We start from the raw sequence: 24,855 nt of genomic DNA, 5'->3' as shown, positions 1-24,855 counted from the left end.
CAGCATAACTAGCTAGAAAAGAGCCATAGCAACTGAAGAACTTGCAAAGTTGTAAAAACCCCCAGAACTTTGTCCATTCAAAAAGGCTAATATTCACTCCCTGAAGAATATAACTACTGTTGAAACAAAGCCTAAGAAACTTTAATCTTGTTGGATTTCTCACTGTTTCCCTCAGTGAAAAAGAGTTTTTTAAAGATTCCACCAGAATTCCAAAACAGTCTGATTCCATTGAATCAGACTTCGACCATAGCAGAGCAACACGAAATAAGAGAAATTTTTAGTAGTGGTATCTACGATTGCTATTCCTGCTGAAAGTTATCCTCTATAAATGAGAATGCAAGTGAGCGAGGCACAGGTGTCTTGGTAGACTGAAGGTAACTTATTGCAGCTTTACATGCAAAAATGCTGTCCTACAGATCTGAAAATCCCACAAGCTATCCTGTGTTCACTGTATACAGAATCTCACGCATCCAGAAAGAGTTGCTGTTCTAAAATGAAAGTAAGGGGCCTTACATCAGCCTTTTCCTTTTTTTAATTTCTTTCATTATCAAAAACAGTAATAAAATAATTCAATCCCTGCTCATGAATCCTAATTTGATGCAATCTACATATGAATATAAATCTGGTGGTTGCATGCTGAAGAGGCTTTCAAACAGCTATAGAAGGTTTTTTTTTTCCTTAGCCACAGGTTTTTCAGTTGTTCTTAGGAATTCTAAAATTTCATACATGCTTAATTCAACCTTCATTTTTTTTTAAATTTTTTACATATTACTAAACCAACTTAAAATCCATACTTATAAACCAAATACTCTTTGTTTTTAAATAAATAGTTGTGAATTTTAGCATTTAGACATTAAGACTGAAAATCCTGAACTTAAGGTATAGCATTCCAAGAAACTTATAAATGAACTCTTGACAAAAGATTCAAGAAAATATATTTATTCAATTTTGGCAGAGGAAGAAAACGTAATAAATATGACAATTTCTTAAACCCTTCTTTACAAGTTATTTTTATATCACACTTCTGCTACAAATTTCAGTGTTTCAAATTTTAAAAGAACACATTCACTGAAAAATTAAGAACTTTTAATGTGAAAAAATACACAAAATAAGAGTGCAAATGTTTTATTTTTTGTGGCTAGTGCTTAATCTTCAAGTCCTTTAGAACACTGCAGGAAATGCTTTAGATCAGTAACATCAAGAGCATCCAATTACTACTCATAAGTATGTTAAGTGAATAATATAGACTGTAATTTTTCATGATATGACATCAATTTGTTTCTGAAATAACACTGAAAAAGACTTTTCCAAATTTCTGTTATTATGATAATTTTACAAATCCCCCACTGAAATCCCCAGCTGAAGCAAAACGAATCTAAGTGGAACCTCCTCAAAACAAGACATCCACCAGGCAAGCACTATTTCCATTCTGACATGTTTATACAGTTCTTTGGAGTGCAACTGATACCTTCTCAGCAGAAGCAGATTCAAGTCCATTAGGATTTTTATTTTCACAAACAGCAACCGAGGCAGCAATCCCTGAGATTCTCCATGAAGCCTGTAGCTGTGTTTTGACAGCCATCATGTCTCACTACTTTTTTATGTGCCATCTATTCAAACCAGTTTTCCTTCAATAAAAAACGTACAGCATCGTCAAAGCCATTTTGGTACAATGATTCCATTTTCTCCTGGTCTGGTGGGAACAAAGCTTGATTAAGTCTTACCAGGTTAGCCAGTGACAGCTGCAATAGAGCAAGAAGGTACAAATTAGTTTGTTAAAGCAACTTATCTAGATGTGACTGTTCTGTCACGTGTTTCATGTAGCATATGCAAAACCAAAAGAGCAGCAAGGCTGTGCCTACACCAGGAAATTACCCACGTCCAGGTTCACTGCTGAGCGCCAAGACAAACTGGCACAAACACCACATACACACTATTAAACTCACAGCATCCAAAACAGACTGTCTGCCTGTAAAACTGCCCAAAGTTTTTGAAACACTTTAAGTCTGGAAACAATCCCAAAACTGTCTGGCAGAGTGGTAGCTGGCACATGCTAAACTTGTGCAAGGAATAATATTTTGACAACTTACTAGTGCAAACAACCACATCCTTGGGAACATTCCCAGGCAATGTTTACATATGAGTATAAACGTAGCTTGTATTACCAACAATTAAGGACTACTCAGCTTTTTAAGTGGTCACTCCATCATGTATAAATATTTTGGAGCTTTATTCTTGAAAACAGACTTTATTAAATTATGGCCAAATAAAAAATATAATTAAATTCAATAATGTTCTGAACAATTTGTTTATAAAATTAACTTAATATTTTAGCCACATACTTTATTATACACAATTTTGCTAAACAATATCAACATCATCTTCATTATTTAAAATAAGCAATTATTCAAATTCATTCTAGAAGATGGAGGAGATTCAAAGAGACAAAAAATTGCTAACATTCCAATATAGATGAATGAAGATATACAATTCTTCAATTTATGAGGATTACAATATTGCTGAAAAAAAATGGTTCTTAGTGATCATTCTTACAATTTTAAGAGTTAGAGATGCTTCAAATCAAATAGTTTAAAATGTTTCTGAGATTCTGCACAAGTCTGCACATGCACGACCCCAGAAGCAATTAATTTTCTACTCTAAACTAAACTAATCACTAACTAATTTTTTCTCCTCTAGATACACTAGATATTAGATACAAAATATAACCAAGAAATACACAGTAAGTGATTGTGTATATTTTTGATATATACTTTATGACCTTTTGCCAAGCACTACCATGCTTAAAATCTCTCTGCGAAACATTATAAAGATTCAGAAACCGGTCTAATTTAGAATGACATTACATAACACTAATTTTACTAAAATTAAGAAAACATTAAAAACTGTCTAAAAAGAAACCTAAAGTACCAATTATTGTTAATCTTTATTGTTTCTTTCTAATGGAATATTGTTGACCACTAGGTCTATCATTATTCAATATTTTCTTTCATCATGTCAAAAGAAGCAAGACTAGTTAAAGTATATGAGACAAAGGTTGCAAAGACAGAAATGTCAACAATGAAAAGGAGGCAATAAAAAATAGTCTTATATCTCAACATACAGAAATGTTTCTGAAACTTCTAACAAGACTTCTGCAAAAGTTTTGTGGTCACAGGTGTTCACAAGCTCTCTTGAGCAATGTGGTGACAAGTCACTGCATACCACTTCAAATGTAGAACTTAAACTTGTATTTTAAATTCAGTTGGAGCAATAGAGTTCAATAAGTATGAAGAAATGTTCTGGAGTTCTCCTTTACTGAGGTATTCAATTTGGTTTTTTTCCTATAAACACTGCACCTAACCATAGACTGATGATATGTAAAGCAAGCCTAATATTATTTACACTTAACAGCCTGTTATAATGTGCTCAATTTTGTACTAGATCAATGATTTTCGAACTTCCTTCTTTATTCTACATTTTCCTTCCCTTGTGTCTAAGAAAAGGTTTAACCTCCATTTGCAAACCAGAAAATGCCAAAACTTTACATAAGTTGATATATAACACAAAATAGACACTTAAATATAAACATAAACTTAACTGCAGAAGTACCTTTTATTCTTTTTAAGGTAATTAATAAACAAGTAACTCACCATCATATCTTGTTTTGCTAATTTAACATAAAGATCCACACGTCCTTTATCTTGTGGACAGATATCCAATCGACCGCTGAAAGGAGAAATCGTCACAGTTCTTCCAAAAGGCAAGATAGGAAGGCCATTGGTAAGGCCACCATCAACCCACTTCTATTGGGAAACAGAAGTATTTTCCAAGTTACTCTAGTACAGTATGATCATAATGGAATACTTTTTCCTTCTTGACCTTGCCTCCTCCAGTCCACTCTTAAGAAAATATACATGTTTCCTTCTAAGAATACAATGGATAATATCAAATACGTGGCATAAATATCAAAGAACTGAAAATGTACACACAGAGTTATGAATCAATGACCATTTGACATAATGTGCATATTTGTGTGTAATGTATTTATCAAGCTCTGATAAGGCTCGTTGATTAATCTAATAATAAAATGCCCCCTACAGAATTTTTCTCAACACACACATGAAAATATAAGACTTTTAATATTACACATGAATCACATTAAATGCTGTATATTCCTCTAGAACACTATTCTGATTGAAACGAGGAGTTGCACAATCTGTAGGTGCAGGTAAACTGACTGCACAAGCAAAACCACACATCACTCCTACCCTCTTCTGTGATTCTTCTTCCAGAGCCTCATGTCTTACATACACTACACAAGACAGCAGCAGTTGGAAAGTGGAGGGTAAAGGTGGGAAGGAGTTGAACAGCTATGACATAGGAGGGAGCAGACAGGAGTTAAGCATAGTGAAGAATGAGATCTAGAGGCACAAATCTGATCTTTAGAAGGACCACGGCCAAATTCCATTCCAGTATAAGCAGGACAGCTGTGATATTTCTGGCTAATATATTTTATATCTTCATATTTCTTTCTATGCTTACATGTATAACCCAAAACCCAACAGCCCTCGGCTGGCTAGATGCATTCACTAACATCATACATGAGGTCTGATGACCAAAAGCATCTCACTGAACTTTACACATCTAAATTCAGCTAGTAATTCTACACTTCTTTTATCATCCAAGGGAGAGAAAACAGTAACAAAAGCTTAAAAAAACCCAAATCAACAAAAAGCTCTCACAAAAAGTATATGATTAGGAAGTTTTTTATGACTATTAAATGTTTGCACAGTCTCCCCACACCACCCTCTTCTTCACTATCTCAGATGAAGTTTATGTTCCTGATTTCAAAATATAAGCTATAAATATTAACATTCAACTGTTTCTATGGCCCTTTCCATCCTGTTACCTCATTGTATGCTTTAGCACTTGACTCTTGACATTACCTCATGTCAGCACCCACAATCCACCACTGAATTCCTTCACTTTGCACAAACATCATATTTCTCAATGCTTAGGATTGAGATTGTTTTGTCTTAGAAAATAAGGCAAAAAAAGAATAAAATTCCAGAACAACAGCTATCTTTCAGATTTCTCAAACTTCTATTACAGCACTGCTGTGATAGCTGTGAGCAGAGTTGCAATATAACATAACATTTCTAACACCACAGCTTTTTTGTGTGTATCTATAAATAGTAGTTTATTATTGATTCATACGCCATGTTCCTTGTAGTAGCAAGTGGCTTTTTGTTGTATTTCCTAGTGTGAAAAGTACAGTGGATGCCCTGTCTAAGCCATGTCAAAGAAAACGTAACAGATGACATTATTAATGTTTTTCACAAGTCTAGCTTAGCACTGCTACAACTTAAAAGTTCTCACACTTTTAAAAATTTTGATTATTTATTTTTCTCCCCTCTCCTCTTATGTAACTTCAATATTTATTTGAAAACAAAAACATTTACCAGGGCATCTCAGTAATTTTTATTTAGTGCTAATTTCTATAGATTCTGTAGTTTTATTTTCTTTCAAGCATTTCGGAGAAACTGCTTTTCAGTCAAAAATACTTTATCTCCACAGTTCCTTGTGTTTCATAGTTATAAAACATTTATTTGCTGCAGACAAAGAAAAGTGATGTCCCAGCTTCTTTTAATTTCATTAATCAGTTCTTGAAAGATGCTTCTTAGCTGATGAGACAAATTCCTGGTAACTTCTGAATTAGTGTCACTAATATCTAGTACAGTGTAAAGACAGAGAAAGTTTTGAAATAACGTGCGATGAAAACCAAACCAGTCAATGAGAACAAGGATGTGGGCTTGACCTAACACAATCTACCCGTTTATCAGTTTGGTTTTTACAAAGCTGTTCCATATTAACTACAGTCACACAAACTACAGACTCATCATCAAATACAGTCAACTCAATCATCTGCTCATCTTTATCTGTCTTAAAAATTAACCTTGTCATGTCAAAGGACACCAAACTAAGTCAAAGAAAGATAATTTCACACGGAGTGGGTTTGCACTTGTGTTACTGGAAGTCTAGTCCAAGGGTACCTGAAAAACCCAACCCAGGTAATAAGTTGTTAAGGCCACAAACAGACAATAAGTTCTCAGATGTTATCTGACACTTCTTTCTTTGTCATATTATTTTTAGGCTCATCAAATCAGAAGAAAACATAACATGAAGAGATTAATGTTATGTTCACCATAACATGAAATTTAGCTTATCCATCTCAAGAGTGTAGCCTGCAGGCATGCACACTTACAGGTAAACTAGCTAAACCCAAAGTGAAGCCAAATGCTCCCTAGAAAGTATTCTTCCTAAAAAGAAAACTAAAGTGCCATGAACCGTAAACTGAATCTTAGGGTTCAGTCTCTGTAGGCACTATGGGCAGGCTAGCAAAAGATTTGGTTATTTTCTGATACTATTTCAGCAAAAGTGCACCATACCTGCTTGCTTACTTACTTACTTACGATGCATAATGGTAGTAGTAACATAGCAGAGGTAACATAGTGAAATACATTTCAAAAACACTCCCAGATGATGTGGTGCTATGTGTGCAGGTGATATATGTAGCTCAGAGAAGATCCAGATCAACTGTTCTAAAGCACAGATAAGGCCTGTAGATTCAGGCACCTAGCAGGCAGTAATCTGAATTCCATGGGACGTATGGCCTAAGGAATTTATCTCCTGAAACCGAAGTCAATGCAGACAGACAGAACTCTGGTCTGTTACAGTAAAGCTTTCAGGAAGCTTGAAATATGATTCTATATGATAGGTAACTGTGCAGAGCCAAATCAATATCCAATCTATCTTATTGACTTAGTGCTTACCATGCCTGGAACATGATGTTACATGCCATGTATCTGGTTCTACCATGTGTGCTTCTGGGCCCTACTACACACCCACATATCCTCATTCCAAACCAAGGAAATACTACTGAAACAGAGATCCCAAGGTTTTGCTCTCATCCCGCTCTAAGCACTTGGGACTAAAGAATGGAAGTCACAAGCATCTACAGGCAACAGTTTTCTCAAAAAAAAAAAAAAAAAAATCCACAAATGCACTGTTTCACAGAATATGAGAAAAGTCAGTACAGACATGCAGAACTAATCATTCCAAAAAATAACAATAAATGAAAGCAACCTCATTCCCAGAAACTGTCTTTTCTGCATCTCACTAAAGGAGAGCAATAAGAAGCTTTGGGAATGAAAAGAAGCTTTCAACTAAGAGAAGAATCAGTTTCTGTGAAACTTTCATTGATTTAACTTTTGAATGCAAAAAATAAACATAGGCAGCAATGAGAACTGTCTCCTAGAAAAAAAGGCTGCAGTAAATACTACAGGGTTAAAAAAGGTCTAAAAAGGCTTAAGTAAATATTACAATACCTATTCAATCATAATAGAACTGTTCATCCAATACAATGGGGTTTAAATAAGTTTTGGACAAAACTCTGGGCCAACTTTTCAATTTCTTAATTGAAAGGATACTACAAAAAAAAATTAACAATGACACTTTTTTCCCTTTAACTAATGGCAGAATGAACCTAAAAATCCAAAGATCCCCTCTGAAATGGCACAAGCAACACAGAGACTCCAATCAACAAAAAATTCCAGACCCTGGGAAGCTGTAAGCAGTCTCCATTTAACTCAAGCAGTCAAACAATACTGATTTAAACCCTTCAAATATTTCAGCTGATATGTATTGTCATATATATAATTCTCAAGCTGAAAAGCTTTCTGACACAACAACTATTAGCTAGGGGCAAATATATATGGTTTTGTGCGGCTTTTTGGCAGGGTGGCTGTGAGGATTACAGAGGTTTGAGAAGAATTGTTTGTATGAATACAAGGAAATAAAGGGAGAAGTATCATGTAGTTTTTCTCAGAAAGAAATAGCTGTTTTCATGCTTCTAAAATTATTCTTAGAGTGTTAATATATTTATGTAAGATAGACAAAAATGTTCTTGGAGCTAAATTAAGAAAACTGTGAAAAGGTTTTCTTATAATAGTGTACACTCCTGAAAAGTTTATTCTTTAAATGCTTTTCCAAATGTAAGGGATTTGAAGGTACCTGGTAAGCATGTAATTCTATACAGAACATGAGAACAACATGCATGAAAACACATGGACTCCAGCAGCATCCAACTTGCCAAGAACCTCCCCTATCATTCCCTCCATCAAACAGAAAAAACATTGGTGGTCCTCTAAACTGCAAAATAAACCATTTTAAAGCTGGTAACACAGGTTGTGGTGAGAAGAATCTTTAGTAAAACAAGCTTCTTCTGACAGTAAGTGTCAGACACTATCTTTAGAAACAGCTTCATGTTACAGAGATCATTTCAGTCTCAGCACCCACAATTTCTGAAACAACACACGAGCAAACTCGTATTAACTTTCCTGGTGTTAATCTGCAACATCAACAGAAACAATAACTATCTTACAAAATACAGCACTGCAGTTGCTTTCCCTTAATATCAAATAGTTACATCATAAGTAAAGAACATATAAAAAGAAAGTTGGTAGTTGATGAAAAATTACCTCTCCTTTATATTCCACTGGCTTAATTCCTGCATATAGTGGTATAAAGCTACTTGCTAGCAGGACCTAGAGAGAAGAAAGCAGAAAGAATAGAGAAAAAAATGAAAGAAAGGCATCAAAGTAATTTTAAATGAATACATATCTTTATACCTATTTATATATATTAAATAATACAGCAGTAACCACTCAATATATTAGTTTTACATAAACCCACTGTCATCTCAAAATGTCTTCTTGTTGTGGTATGTCAAAATTATTCAGTATGGTTGGCCTTTTTTTATGACTTGACAGTGACAGCTCTTAAAACAAAATATCAAAAATTAACTCATTGACTTATGTGATTCAAAAGAATATGAGCTTAGTTTTGCACAATGTAAAGTATGTTTATAGTTTTGCAGAAACTAAATATGCATATGCTGGAAAAAAAGCAATACGGGGAACAGAAGAGGGTCCCAAACTGGTGTATATACTATGTGAAAGATCAGATGCAGAAAACCTCACAATCCATGGAGATTATGGAATAAAATGCCTGAGTTTTTTTGGGTGGAATTACACTTACTTTTACAAAAAAATTAAGCTACTTTCAGTATTAAGCATCTCTGCTCCCCGAAAATTTTAATTAAGACTGCATATGTAGATGAAGTCTTCAACTTTCACTTTGAGAACTCTTCTCTTGCCTATTTCTCTTCCCAGTGATGTAGAGGACCAGAGCTTTGTCTGAGCTCAGATAAAAAGGCCTTCTCACTTTCCTTATGAAAACTGCAGCTATTTCTCTTTCCTTTCCCTCACAAAAGCATAACATAGGACTCCCAAGTTCCCAACATCAGCATCTTCCCCTGCCCAACTCCCTTTCTCCTCTCTCCTTCAACTCCACCTCAGTAACTTTGGCCCTTCTAAAGGGAAAAAGGTTTAGTGAAAGAACAGAGTCAAAACCAGGTGACCTCTGCAAAACTTGAATTCTTTTCAAGAGGACTGAAGAAAGCAGTTGTTTTTCCTTCTAAAGTCACTTAGATCTCAAGAGTGAGGAGAGGAAGCACAATTTGAAAAACACTTTCAGTATTTCTCTACCACTAACAGACCACTGTGGACTTCAATACACTGCTCCCACCTTTCCAAACTAAATACAACAATCTTCAGTGCCCTGCTCCCTCACAAACACACAAATCTCTTCCCTGTCACCTCCAGTTTAAGAACTGCAAGTCTAGGAATGCTGATACAAGATCACTGTCTTCACATACATAAAGACTATTTCAAATGTGGGAGATTATTAACTGACCTTCCATGTCCACTGGGAATAGCAAAAAAGATAAAAGCTTAAAACTGTAGCAACATATACTCAGTTCAGCCATTTTGAAAAATTTTGGAAACCATGAGGCTTGTTAAGCATTGAAACCAAATGCATATGGAAGTTGAAAGATTTCTGACAGAGGGTACAGAAGTTTTGCTGTTTGTAAAACAGTTTGCTCAGTAGTACTTTTATCCAGCCTTGGATGTAGCAAGTCATGTCTAGGCCTAATACAATCAAATAACCAAACAAATTCTACCCTCCAAGCTACTGCAGCAGCCACCAACACTCAGACAGCTGTACACACGACACACACAGAGATGAAGGTATGCACAAAAACATGTATTATCAGCTGCATTGAAAAATCAGACAATATGAATGTATTCCAGAGAGCAATTATTTGTAATTTTATTGCTATTATTCCAATCCATTTTACTGCTACCATAGAGAACAAAAGAATAGAATAGAAATGGCTAAATCAATGAGAGAACTATGGAAATACTAATATGTTCAAACTTCCGAGGTCATCCCAATGCTTCTAATTCTCTTCGGGTTAGAAGTTTTCACTGCAAAAACACATATACCTACAGAATAATAATCTCCATGCTTGTCACTGCTAGCTCTTTCTATAGCTAGAAATTACAGTGCATAATTTGAGATAATAAACTTTTTGCATAATTATCTTTGCATGAGGAAGTCTTAAAAATTATGAGAACTAACACAATAGGATCAAGATTTTTTAAAATACTTTAAAGGCAAACTCCCCATGTATAGTTTGAGATTCTGTAAACAAGTGTGATTTTTTTAAAGGGATAACTGTAAAGAAACTCTTATTTGCTCTAAGCATCCACAATGATAGCAAAAGGAATTCCTCCTTATTCTTTTTCCTCCTTTATTCTGTTATATCTTATGATAATCTCCACTAAGATACAATCGATTACTAGAAAGAACATGCTTTACATACATCTGACTTCCTCCTACGATTTCATATCAGCTTATGTATACAATCCTAATCCAAATTTAAAAAGTGACATTAAAATTAAGAGAAGGGCACAAAAGATATACTTTCCAGTACCAGATAAAATACAGATTACATACAGGACTTAACATTACATGATATCTATTCCCCACAAAGACCTATAGGAAGTGTTGAGTTTTTTTTAAAACTTCTTTCACTTTCTTTTGTGATGAAACTTAATATAAACAGTGTCAGTGAAGTAAGAGATGCAAAAATTATTATAAAATTTCGATATTATTATATTCTCATATACTGCAACCATGAGTTACCCTATTACTTTTTAGAAATATTTTGCCTACAAGGTAGAATATACCTTAATAATAACAGATTAAGGAAACACACACAAGCAAAAAATGAATTTTACCAAAATTTGTGAAACTGTAGGATCAAATTCTGCTTCCATTGTTTATGTTATGGTTGTAGCACCACTGATAGTGTAAGTGGTTATTTGAGTAAAACAGTGATTCACTGTACAGCTAATAACATACTCTTAAGTCTTGAAGAAACTCAAGCATTTTTATTTAATGTAGCACTATTCAACTTCATTACCTTAATGAGGTCCTCCCTGGAGGAAAAATTTGAAACCAAGCGATTTTCCCCACTTTTTGAGTTAGTGACTGACACATAGAGCCGGTTCTCAGCTATCTCATGAACATTAGCAGGAAGAATAGACTCTATGCCCTCCCTAGAGGAAAGAAAATGCTCAACATTACTCATCATCATTATATAAAAATGTTGCAAATACATTAGTGGTGAAAGAAAGAGTGGTGAGCACTCCACAGTATAGAAGAAACATGCACACTCTTCATTTGCATTTGGAGAGCCCAACACAAAAGTGATCTTACAGAAGTATTAAGATAGGTACCTAAGTGTTTTCATAAAATCATAACCAGGTGTTACAGCACCGAAGTTCAGTTTTCTGACTTCCTCTGCAAATCCATAGGCAAAGTGCTTACATTGCTGGAAATGAAAAACATTAACCATTAAGGATGTTTCAGTGATGGGAAGCATGTTCAAGTGTAGTACCTAAAACATACTAGAGGCTAAAGCTTTAATCAAGAGAGAGCTAAAAGAGCCAACTGAAATACGTTCCCATATGTGCTTGGTTTGTAACAAGATATGCATAACAAAATATTGATACTTTTATAAGGACTAATTAGTAAGAAAAAAAATCCCTAATTAAAAAAAAATTATAAACTTTCACAAGTATATTACTTTAACAATCAAGGAAAGTTAAAGGTTATTTTTCTACACACTAGCACTGATAAATAATCAGCTGTCTAAACCATGCCCTTACAAAAACAATAATTTATAATTCAATTCTAAAGCTACCTTTTATTTTAATAACTATTTCAGTACTAAAACCAGACATAATTACCTTAAGATGCTTATAAGCATTAAAAAAACTAAAATTACTACCATTTCTTCTCACCAATGGAAAAACCAAGCTACTAAGAAGTGTACACATGAATACAATACTATGGAACTATTTAATGAACGGAACACTATGATGGATGACATAGGAAGAAAAGACACCAGATAAAAGTCCTGCACAGGGAATCTCTTTTATAAAAGTTGAAATGCCCATCATTAATGGCTACAGAAAAATAGCTTGAAGTGTGATCCATAAGAACTCTCAAAGGAGAGCAATGGAATTGGTAAAATTTATTTTTTAGTCATAACATGCTAAAACAATGAATTGTGATCCCAAGTGCTTAAGACTCAGTATTCAGTATTTGCAATCCTTTTTTTATCCTTTCATGAAGATTTCCCTAATGATTTTAAGGACTTGGGAAAAAACTAAATTCAGTCTTATGCAGCCTTATGAAATTGGTACTCTATAAATATATTACACTCATATTCACCTACATAACCACACGAAAAAAAGATAGTTTGGGTTTCCTGGATTATTAGCTCCCTGCATGAAGAAGAAATATGTTGCTAGTAGCAAGATAAATTATTGAGTGACTGAAGAAAGGTAAGAAAAAAAAAAGAGAAGCGAATGTGTCCTACTGGGGAGCAGGATAAAGGATTTGATGGAAGGAAAACCAGGAAGGAGTTGGGGGGAGGATTAGCATGAGATCAGGATCAGGCTGACTGACGCATTTTAACTTCCTCACATCACTTGAACAACAGAGCACTCATCTAAGTGAAAGACAGAAATGTAGTTCTTGCATCCACTTTCTTTACATGGCATTTGAATAAATGTATTAAAGAAGTTCACTATGAAGTTCATATCTCTTAAAGAAGTGATCATCATAAATATTTGTGCTAATTAATTTCACATAGGTTAGATTTGCACCTTTAGCCCATGAGGTACTTGCCACTGCGAGCTTCAAGCCAATTAAAATATATAAAATCAGTTATTAAGTCTTTAATTTATTTTACAGTAGGCAGGTAGGCTTCTTCTGTACTCAATCTGCTGGAAAGAGGCATATTCAGACACATCTCTCTTTAAACAGAGAAGAAACTCACAAAACCCTACAAAGAAGTACCTTAAAACTACCATCTTTATATCTAAGAAGCTTTAATAAAGCGATGGGGAGCTAAGAGTAACAGGGAGCTGGATGAACCCAAATCTAGTTGAATGACAGAAAACTACATTCCATATTACAAATGCTAAGAATAGACCATACCTAGGCTCTCAATTCCTGTTCCCAAAAGGAACAACTTCTTACAACTATGAATTATTTTAGAATTTTATTGCTAAAAGCTTTAAACAATACATCTAAAATTTAAATAGTGACTGAGGACATGTTTAGAAATTGTAACTATATTGACTTAAGTAAACTTGATATCAAATGTGATCAAAGTACTTTTTCAATAAATAGGTATTTATCAATAACTATATATGCCTCCCTGGAATTCTGAAGTCCCATGCCTTTTCAGCAGTGATAAAAATCCAAGATATGACAGAAAAATATTTGGAAACTGTCTTATTAAAACAGCAACAGTCAAAATAATAAATCCTCAATGTTATATTCACTTCAAGATAAGGACAGTTTGCATTAGAGCTTTGAGACTAGGAGATGCAGAAAGTCCTAATTATGGCTTGTCTAACATTGCCATCTCTGGGGAGAGAGGAAAAAACCAGAAAAAAATAATTAAATGATTAAAAGCTATATCTGTGGATATTAAATATTTCAAGATAGAAATGTAGGAAAGATAATAATATAATTATCCTGATAGGAAAAGTTAATTCTATTCAGTACACAACACTGCCTTTACTTAAATTCCATGAGAATTAGAAAGAATTATTCCCCCTGATAAAATAGCTCTCAATTTTCCATTTAAACAATATAAAAGAATAACTAAAACATACATAAAAAAATCGAAGGCACTAAAAAGTTAATGAAGCATTCTTTGGTTTGCAATAAAATGACAAATTTTCAAAGGAAAAATCCATCAGATTCAATATAGTACAGCCTTAGTTTCCACAAACAAAAACTAAAAACTGCTCTAATATTTTTACTTAGAAATATCTTTGTAAGTTGGACCAGGCTGAGAACAAGTGCTCATACCCAGAGCCTACAATAAGCAGAAAAATTTCCTTGGGCTAACAAAGGGCTGCTGTGCTCACCACAGAAGAAATTAAAGTCAGAGGTACCCATTATACCAGGCAAACTTGGGATTGAAGCAGCAGTCAGAGGTGACAGAAAGGGAGTAACACCTGAACAGGATAGGAGTAAGGCTCTTTTCACACCATGTAACTTGCCTAGTACCAAATCATATAAAGAATGCACCTGAGGGAGTCAGCAGGGGGAAAGAAGCCAGGGAAGAACCTACTGATTAAAGCAACAGAAGTATAGTTAATGCTGCAAGCTGAATTCATATCCCAGCAGAAACGACCAACACACAAACTAACAGAGAGGTCAGTGGCCAAGTGTGCTTTGGCTGGGATTGTTATTTGAATCAAATGCAGTGAAATAAGCAAGGCCTGGAGAAAGTTACCCAACACTCACAGAACTGAAATATAAGTGTACCTAGACCAAAAATCTAACAGCCTATTTTCCCCCACAATAAGACATTTAAGAAATATTAACGTTTTTTTAATACCTGGTCCTCTACATATATTAATGCAAAGTCACTAAAAGCATTTCAGAAGGGCAAAGCAGCCTTAACCTCTGGGGAAAAATCAAACAAAAAGCAAAAAAAAGTTATGGTCTCCCACAGAACCTGTAACGGTGCAGTCATTAAATAAAACTCTGGCGTCTCTACGTGACACCATATGCACAGTGAGAAAGGAGTGGCATCTCTGGAGGAGAAACAACCCAGACACATGCATGCAGTGTCTGAGAACAGAATGCTGCGAGGGTTAGTTCCCCCAGGAAAACAGTGGGGGGTACTGCTGGCGAGGAGTGGGCTGTACTGAGTCTAAAGAAGATGCACAAGCCACTTCTTATGCTGTCTAATGGAGCACAGGCAGCAAGGAAAAAAATTGAGCAGGTGTGTGGTGTTTATGAAGATAGACTCCATCTACCATTTTCATGTCCTTTCACAGAAGGATGAAAGGATGGTGCTATGCACTTGCTTAACAAAGCCTATCTCTAGCCAAGGAAAGAATGATTCACTTTGTAATATACCACCATTAAGTAGATATACATTTTGGTATATTAAACTATACCTGGTTGCCTACAACTCAACATTCACACACATAAGACTTTAAAAGAAGTAGCTTAAAGTAGCTTAAAATATAAAGTTTATATGAAATATTTTTGTCATAAATGTTTTTGCCCACAAGTCACAGATGTGGTTAATGAAAATACACACAAGAGTTCTGTTCCTAGCAAATAGCAAGAAGAAAAAAACAAGAAACTTAATATTTTAATAAACTTAACTGAAGACGATTATATAAAAAAATGTCCTTTGAAAATTATCATGGCCTATACCTACGAGTTTACTAATTTACCTCTATATTTTCTGGCACTGCTAACAAGACAGCAGCAGTCAGAGATCCCGCAGAAGCTCCCGCAAAAGCTTTCACATCTGTCAGTAACTTCTTACCATGCCTGTAAAAAGCAGCTGCTGCCCCCAAGTGGTAAATTCCCAGAAAGCCACAAGCTGCAAAGGACAAGTTGATGTGTTTCATTTGTGCTGTGGAAATAAGGTGTCACAGTAAGCAAAAAGGATGTGTTCATTTCGTCTTGTAATATACATCTATTCTTTTGGCATAGAACACATAACAAACCGTATTTACGTAACAAAAAGCAGTTTACTTAAAAGCAGTAAAAGCTTTTGATTACTAAATACATCAAACAAACAGCAGTTAGTTTAGTATCTCCAAAACTGAAAACAATCCTAAAATAATCCTTAGCACAAATTCCTTTTTAAAATCAATCAAAAATATATATCTTTACGTACACATTTTCATCTAATTTGTCAAAGAAATGCAAACTAAAAGTAGCTAGTCAAAAGTGATAAAAGAATGCCTTTGGAGAGCAAACATTGCTAGCCACCTTGACTAAAAAAGTCAAATTAATTATAAAACTGCTGGTTACTGTCTCATCACGTAGGAACAGGACAAGAGGGATGGATTCAAACTGAAAGACAGTAGGTTCAGATTAGATACTAGGAAAAAATTCTTTACTGTGAGGGTGGTGAGGCACTGGAACAGGTTGCCCAGAGAACTGTGGATGCTCCATCCCCAGAAGTGTTCAAAGACGGGTTGGATGGAGCTCTGAAAAACCTGGTCTAGTGAAAGGTGCTCCTGTCCATGGAAGAGGGGTTGGAACTAGATGACCTCTAAGGTCCCTTCCAATGCAGGGTATTCTATGATTCCAGGATCATACTTCCCTTACACACGCAGAGCCTTAAATCCATTATAATTCTCTAAAAAAGGAATTTTTTCTGTCACCTCTGAAACTCATTTACTTACTAGTATTATTGACAAATTCTTAAAGTAATTGCTAGTTTAGAAAAGAAAAACACACAACATATTGTTGTTACTATTTAAATAAGAAGGAATAAAAAATAATCAAAGTAAAATACAAAGCATTAAATGTATAAACACACACATAGTATGAAGATGTCTAGGGTAGAATTTAAAATTAAAAAAAAAACGCAAACAGGAAGTATTAGTTCAGATCATTAGGGATGGTTAACTAACTAAATAAAATATAATGCTGTACATTTTATTAGTTCTTTTCTGCAAAAAACCACAATTATGAGAGCAAGGTATTCCACAGATTATATTGTACAGATATCTGAGATATTGTACACATTATCTTAGTATTGAATTAAAAATAAACTGCTACTATATTTGGGTACATCTCAATATATGGAAACAATCAGTCCTGATGAAGAGAGGCAAACATGTACAGCAACATATTTTGGTTAAAGATGCCTCTTCAACTCTGAAATGGGAAGCGCAGGAAAGATAAGGGTAAGAAACAGCTTTCAAAACCAGTAGATAAGAAGACATGCTCAACTCAGCTGCTTTACCCATGGCATGATTACAATCAGACCTGATGGTCTAACCAGGTTTCACTGACATAGAGAGAGAAAATCATAGTGCCAAGGAATATTTGGTGCATCAGTCATTCCAGTAAAACATTACACTATCATAAAGTAGTTTATCAGCTGTACTTTACCCCCTTTGCACTGGAAATGCTTGCATATACACCTGTAAGTAGGAATACTTGTAACAAATCTAACACATTTGTACTCATAGAAAGTTTTAGAGGTTGGCTCTTGCTGTGACAATATGAGAAAAAGGCATTAGAATTATGCAAATGAAAATTCCTTTATTATTTTTAAAAAGGATCTTTTAATTTAAAGAAAAGTCACTGTACTGAATAGAAGATTTAAAAAAGTTTACTCAAGACGTTACTGGAATATAAAGAAACACAACCCTACTTTGACTTTATTTTTTTTAAATAGAGTGGAAGAAAACTAAAACAGCCTTTGAACTTTGAAGTATGATGTCATGATGTATTTTTTTTCAGTCTAGTTAAACTCTTGGGAGTTTAACCAACTGTTGCAGCTTTCTCCATGACTTCTAAAAATTAGAAGCAAAGGTGCCTTTGCATCACAGGCCACTCTGACCAAAAAGTGAAGCTGGTTAAAGCAAATGCAGTATTATGTAGGTATAAAAGCAAGTATGGGAGAATCAACTCCCATTTCTGTCCAAAACAGACTTCAAGGTCAAGACACTATTTATATGAAACATTATGTGAAATAAGGACTACATTTACATTGCTGATTGGTCAAAAAAACGTGAAGTATGAGTTCATAAATGCAAATAACTACATCTAAGGGACCTATGAAATATAACTAAGAAACACAGTGTAAGATAATAGGGTTATGTAAATAAAAATTAGCATGTGGATGATTATGTTCATGCATATTCACATCCAAATCTTCTACAAGGCTAATACTCCAAAAAGTATCTCTCCCTTCTGGAAAATAATTAAATGTTCACAAATCAAAAAATATGAGAACTAAGAAGTATCTAAAGCATAGTTACAGCAAGAAATTTTAGATTGATTTTTTTCAAAAAGAAAAAATTCTCTACAAATACAGAAATCCACTTCACTGTATACAGAACTGGCTGGCACATTTTGTGTAAAGTAAGAACAGAAAAGGAGGCCATGTGAACTGAAGAAACTATTTGAATCTCAGACCAAAAACTAAAGTCAGATATCCATGCCTTCTCTTACATGGCTTCATGAGGAAATTGTAGTTTCTTATATGAGCCTTAGTCCTATCTAGTTATCAGTCACTGGGAGTAACCACTGTTCTCTTTGAGTGTCTGGATACCTGGCATTCATTCACTCTTTGATGAGAGTTAATTTCTTAACACTTAGATCCCATACTTCTCTGCCTCCTTCATTTCCCTACCCAAGAGACAAAAAGAGAGATTACTGAATGAGTATTCACATCAGTTATTTGACTGACAAAAGCACTCAGTGAGAGACAAACACACAAGAAGAAAAAAGAGCACTAAGATTTCAAGTCAAGGAACACTGTTCGAAAACACTCACTTTTATAAGAATATAAACTTTCCCATTTCTTTTGATTCTTGCAAATATGCCATGGCATTACTTGATTTGCAAATTATAATGGTGTATTTTAGAGACAGAATGATGCTAAAATGTCTTTTGCTTTGATGATCTAGTAGATCACTGCTATTTTGATCAAAAAGAATAGTAGGGTTATAATAATTCCAAAGAGGAAACAGAGAGAAATTTAATTAAGTCTGCAGTACGACTATTCCCTGACAATTTCTAACAGAGTAACAGAAATAGGAGCACAGTCATGTCTGGACACAGACCACTTCTTTGAGCTGCCTGCGCAAAGAGCAGAAAGCTTTGTTTCTTAGAAATGGTACGAAACATCTGTTCTACAAAACTTCAGAACAAATATTCTTAGAAGGTTCCACATAAATTGTGACCATTAAAGATATTGATACCTATAATGCAAAATTATCATATTACCATGTCTTAAGAAAAAAACTCATTGAATCTTAAAAAATGCATAAGTACATTTCAGCTGGACAGTATATACACTGTAGAGATATGACATAAACAGGATATAGCAAACACTTTTGCCACTGCTTTTCAAAAATGCTGTCATTTTACATGATTGACAAAATTCAGACTATGAGGACTTCAACTGGCTAAGGGAATAGGAATGCTTCTGTTGGCTCCAAGAAAAAAACCCAGAAGCGTAAGACAAGATATGTGAAAGAAGAAATGAGAACAAGACTGGGGCAGTTCAATCTCATTACTTTACAGACAACGCAGGAGCATTCAGGGATAAACATAAACCTCAGAGTTCTCTTTAAAAGACTACCATATCTGCAGGGAAAAAATAAATTAAAAAAATTCACCGATGATTAAAAATCTACAGGAGGTTGGGGGCATTTCTGTTTGTTCAGCGGTATCTCATCCATTTGTAATGCAAACCTTCAAGAGAACATATGTAAGGAGACAAGACTAGAGAAGAATTACGATACAGTACCATACAGATTTTTCAGGACGGGTATTGTCTTCCTGATTGTCATACAAGAGAAATAGCACAACAGTTTCTCATGTGGCTGTTTCCTGAGCAACATAATTACATTGTATGATCTCAGGGTCTTAACTTGTCATTAACTACCACCCTGTCATTCCATTTGTAAACAAAAGCTGAAAATGCCCAAAGCACTTGAATAAAAAAAACCTTTACAAACAAAAACTAAATATACATAGAATGCAAATGACCAAATACCCTGAAGCACAGGAGCTAAAAAGTATGATGCATAACAGCACATCTGAGGATTAGTTATTAGTGAAGAATGACAAAACAAGCAAAGCCACAGAAAGAACTCTCTAGCTAGGCAGCATTGCTAAAATAGAGGTCATAAGGGTTACTGATTTACCTGAATCAAAAATCAACATTGACACAGAAATGTTTAACTGTTTTTTCACATTTATAACAGGAAGTTCACTAGCATCATCACAAACCATTTATAGTCTTCAGTGAATATAATAGTTCAATGAAATTGAAGTAAAAAACATTAAAATAATAATAACACAAAATAATAAGTACACAATTTAATCAGCCATTAAGAAACAGGAAAATTACGTCTTCACAGAGTATAAAAATTGCATATAATCTCCTTAAAATTAAAAACAAACACATCACATGATATTTTTCAAATTAAGATTTTAGACCATCTTGACCCTTAATACAAGTTGTCTACATTGGGCAGGGAAGGCTGACTTCTTAAGAAGAGGGCAGCAAAAGGTTCAATACCTTGTAATGAATGATGACTTCCATCATGTACTCCACTGGAACTTTTTCCAACAGGTATTTCAGCTCCCTCTGCACTAGCAGCCGTTCTTCTATCAACTACTGATTGTTTATCATTCACCTTGGAAACCTACAATCATACAGTCAAATATTATTATTAAAAAGAGAAAAAACAGCAAATATAAGATGACATTATTTAACACTAAACAGATTAATAAAGTCAAATAAAATAGTTGTAAAATCATCTAGATGAATTTCTCAATTGCTTAGCCCCCACTAAACTAGTTTAAACCACAATGTTCTGCTAGTTACACATGCAGCAATTTATATTTTAAAGATGAATTTCATTAGACGCTGAAAAGGGAAAACATTGCCACTTGGAACAGTGAGTGTCCAAAATTAGTTTTATGTCTTTTCCCACTATTTTTGTTTATCATGGCTGGGCTTCGCGAATGAAGATTTGGGAAGGGCTCTACCCACATTTGCTACAAGTGCACTGGTGGCTAAAGAGGCCAATGCCTCTGTAGAGATAGACAAGTCTGGTTGCAAAAGGCACAACAGAAAGACTCCTTCGATGGTATCGGCAAGACATATATAAACACACATATATATATATATATGCGGTTTTCTACAATCAAACTCTTATGTTTTTATCCTCCCCTACCAATCCATTCCCCCCACCTTTGTGGCACAATATTGCATCAGTAAGTCATTTACCAGAGAATTCTGGTCCTATTTTTATCTAAACGACTGTCACTCTAACTAATCAGCCTGTCAGTTATCATGCAGTATTGCCTGCAGTGTAATTTGAAGAAAATTACCACTTCTCCCCAACTTAAAACTATCAGACACAAGAAGTTTCTTCTGAAACGACGGTACTCCAGTACTTGTTGCTGCCTGCCCCTTTATATAAAACTGAAGGCATCTGCATAAATAACATGCAAGATCAAAACCTTAGTTCTGTAGATTCTAAAATAAATTATTTTTTCACTGTATTGATGCACATCACTTATATCTACAGAGCATCACAAAAAATACTTACCTGGAATTTAACTCTGGCACGTGGTGGTCTTACAGTGCAAGAGTTTGGAATTCCAATCCAGAAGTGATGAGTTTTGGGAAAGGTGCAACTATACAGTCGGCCTTCTTTCAACCGGAGCAACAGTATTTGAGCACTATAAAGACTTTTAGCAGTCCACATTTTCTTAAAAGTGACGTCTGGATCCAGATGATGTGGTAACCAAACTGATAGTCTTGTTTTACCATAAAGTTACAAAGGAAGCATCAGTACATGAGCTTGGATTCCATAGAAGCAAATAGCAGAAACTTTCTTCTAGGTATAACCTGTTAAAAAGACATTAGAGAAAAAAAAAAAGTGTAGTTGAATGGTAAGTTGCACATCAAAACCCTGATACTGTAACAAGGTCCTCTTCACACCCCTCTCACTTAAAACACACAAATGCATTAACAGCTGATTCACTAGATAATGGAACAGTTCCAAGGAGAACTTCTGTTCAGCAGCTTCTCTCTTGCTTTCACCAGCCTCCATCTGGAACCCTGTTGTTCACCGCTGCCCATGAAGTCAATCATTCATTTCAGAAACAGGAAGGATTAAAACTGAAAATAATGCAAAAAGTAAGCAAACAAACACGAATACAGTGTCCCCTTCAACTTCTGCTGAAAAACGCTGAAGGAGTGATCCTGCAACTTCAACCAACTTGTTCACAAAAAACAAAGTACTGATGTCAGGACTCTAGTAAGAAAAAACCCATAGCAGGCTGGCTGGTACACGGCAAGCCTTGTAATCTTCTATGCTACAAGGATATAGCAGGGTTTACGCACAAACCCAGTGTAAGACTGGTTTACACCTAGCAAGACTTCGACCATAAAGAATAATGTGTGGAAATATTCTCTTTTAGACGAAAAGGAGGTTCTCGACTAAGCCCAGTACAAACAAAACCGGTGTGACCCTGAGCAGACCAGGTCTGAGCGGAACTGCGCCAACTTCCCACTTCATCCCAACCAAGTAACCGATTTAGAGGTTTTGTTTCATCTCGTGTGCTATGAGATCAGACCTACGCCGCAGTTGGGTTTTTCCTGTCCCCACTCCTGCCCAGCAAACAGCCGATACAAACAGGCAGAACAGAAAGGCGAGACAAGTTCTTGAAAGGTAACGAGCACTGAACGTCCAGCGACACCCGCGGGCGCCCAGCGCCAGGGGCAGTCCCTGCGCCTGTCAAACTCGGAGCAGGCGGGCGCTCCCTACGCGGGACACGTCCCTTCGCACTCAACATCCTCAACCCCAACTCCGGTCTTTCCCTGTCTCCCTCCCCGCAGGCTCCTGCCCCAGCCCCTCCGGGGGGGTTCTAACGCGGCCTACGCAAGGCAGAGGCGGCACCCTGCCCGTCTCGTCCCCACCTCCCCCGTCAGCAGCCCCGGACACAGCCCCAGCGGCGGGCAGCGGCGCAGCCGGCGGGTCGGGATCGGGAGATCGCGGCGGTGCCGCCCGGCCCCGGCCTTGGCACCGCCCCCGCGCGCCTGCGCAGCGCGAGCGGGGACGGCGGGGACCCCGGGGCGCCTTGAGCGCCCTGAGAGGCCGCGGCTGCGGGCGGGGCCGTGCCCGGGGGAGGCCGTGCCCGGGGGAGGCCGTGCCCGGGGGAGACCGTGCCCGGGGGAGGTGGCTGCGGGCGGGCCGTGCCCGGCAGAGGAAGCCCCTGCTCGGCCCCGCCGCCCGGCCGGAGGCCGCTGACTGTGGGTGTGCCGGCGGGCCCGGCCCGGCCCCTCCGGGGGCTGTCGCTGCTGTCGTGTGGGTGGGTGTCCGCTCCCCCAGCACCGCCCCTGTGCTGGGCCCCGCGCCGTCTGAGAATGTACTGGAGCTGGCGGAGTGACCTCAGGGTGGCAATAAAGATTAATTTTTTTTCCCCATTTTTTCATAGAATCATAGAATAGAATCATAGAATCAGTTGGGTTGAAAAGACCTCTGAGATCATCAAGTCCAACCCTTGATCCACTACCACCACGGTTACTAGACTGGGGCACTAAGTGCCAAATCCAGTCTCATCTTAAAAACTTCCAGAGACGGAGAATCCACCGCTTCGCTGGACAGCCCATTCCATTTTGTGAGTGTTTGTGAGCGTTTGTGTCATTACAGCCTTCTGGTGGGCAAGAGCCAGAGCAAACATGGATCACAGCTTCAAGATGTGGTGGATCCTGCAGCCAGCAGCGGATGAAGGAGGCACACGCTTTACTGAGGGAGAACAAAGATGCCTGTGGGAGAGAAGTGATCATGTCTGAACTCTCCCTGGAGTCTGACGGGTTAAAACTAAACTGGGGAAAAAACCACTTTGTTAGATTTAACACAGGTTAGACTCCTTCACCTGTGCCATCTGTTGTCCTTGCTTTGTTTTGGCGGGGAACCCTGGCAGCTTCTGTTGTCTAAAGCGTTTATGCAGAGTTTAGTCAGCTTTTCAACTGCTAAAGAGCAATAGTTACAAAACAGAGCCCTGGGATTGTCTTACAGAAACCACAAGGTCTCATGGTGGAGTTAGTCTGCTCTTTTACATCATCCTGCACTCTTCCCCTATATTTATAGGATGAGCTTTTAGGTGAGAATACCAGATGAGCCCTAATGGTGAAAAAAAATCTTGCCTTAATTATAGCCAGAGTTCTAATTTGTAGTGGTCAGTATTATCATTAGAACCACACTTGCATCTAAATTAATACTTGGTTGACAGCTGTGGGAAGTACAGAGATCACAAACACGGGAGGAGGACCTTTCTCATGCTTTCAGATGTGTACTCAAGTACATTAGTTAGCCTCTTGTTCCTTCTGTACTGTGTCTTATCTATTAATGAACTGGAAAATGGGTAATGTGGATTAAGCATTCTGAGTTTCTGAGTTGGTGTAAATTAAACCTTTAATCATGGATAGTTACAAGTATAAACAAAGCAAGTCATTGCCAAGGACAGCAAATGAGATGGTATCTCAAATGTAGCAGCTGGCACTCAGAATCATAGAATCATTAGGGTTGGAAGGAGCCTCTGGAAATCATGTAGTCCAACCCCCTGCCAAGGCAGAGTCGCCTAGAGCAGGTGACATGGGACAACGTCCAGGTGGGCTTTGAATGTCTCCAGAGAGAGGGACTCCACAACCACCCCGGGCAGCTTGTTCCAGTGCTCTGCCACCCTTAACGTAAAGAAATTCTTCCTCATGTTGAGGTGAAACTTCTTGTGTTATAGTTTATGTCCATAAAAAAGAAATACTTGTGTCTCCTTTGG

At 36.6% G+C, this 24,855-nt stretch overlaps 1 protein-coding gene across 4 annotated transcripts; it reads right to left on the bottom strand.

Moving 5' to 3' along the window:
- Positions 1-923: 923 nt before the first annotated feature.
- PNPLA4 (patatin like phospholipase domain containing 4) lies at positions 924-23,108 on the bottom strand. 4 transcript variants are annotated; one of them, XM_051794975.1, is made up of 9 exons: positions 22,997-23,108; positions 21,621-21,922; positions 20,582-20,708; positions 15,753-15,937; positions 11,709-11,803; positions 11,393-11,528; positions 8,541-8,606; positions 3,651-3,803; positions 924-1,742 (listed from the first exon to the last, which is right to left on the bottom strand). In XM_051794975.1, the coding sequence occupies exons 2-9, from the start codon at positions 21,777-21,779 to the stop codon at positions 1,611-1,613; spliced, it is 1,053 nt and encodes a 350-aa protein (XP_051650935.1). In that variant the 5' UTR covers positions 21,780-21,922; positions 22,997-23,108; the 3' UTR covers positions 924-1,610. The 4 variants fall into 4 exon arrangements, with proteins under 4 accessions (XP_051650935.1, XP_051650937.1, XP_051650936.1 ...); XM_051794977.1 differs by lacking the exon at positions 22,997-23,108 and adding an exon at positions 22,654-22,943; XM_051794976.1 differs by lacking the exon at positions 22,997-23,108 and having other exon boundaries at positions 21,621-22,943.
- Positions 23,109-24,855: the final 1,747 nt, after the last annotated feature.

This window comes from Manacus candei, unplaced genomic scaffold (assembly GCF_025592945.1).
Source record: "Manacus candei isolate 608988 ecotype Guabito, Panama unplaced genomic scaffold, ASM2559294v1 h1tg000041l, whole genome shotgun sequence".
Taxonomy (NCBI): Eukaryota; Metazoa; Chordata; class Aves; order Passeriformes; family Pipridae; genus Manacus; species Manacus candei.
Note: the sequence above shows the minus strand (reverse complement) of the source record. Positions and strands in the feature narration are given on the sequence as shown.

Excerpts from the sequence above, each read along its gene's own strand:
- PNPLA4 (XM_051794975.1), bottom strand. The coding sequence starts at position 21,779 with ATGTGGACTGCTAAAAGTCTTTATAGTGCTCAAATACTGTTGCTCCGG. Across the intron at positions 11,529-11,708 it reads GATTTTATGAAAACACTTAG|GGAGGGCATAGAGTCTATTC; the intron begins GTACCTATCTTA and ends TCTTTCCTCTAG. Across the intron at positions 3,804-8,540 it reads CAGTGGAATATAAAGGAGAG|AAGTGGGTTGATGGTGGCCT; the intron begins GTAATTTTTCAT and ends GTTTCCCAATAG.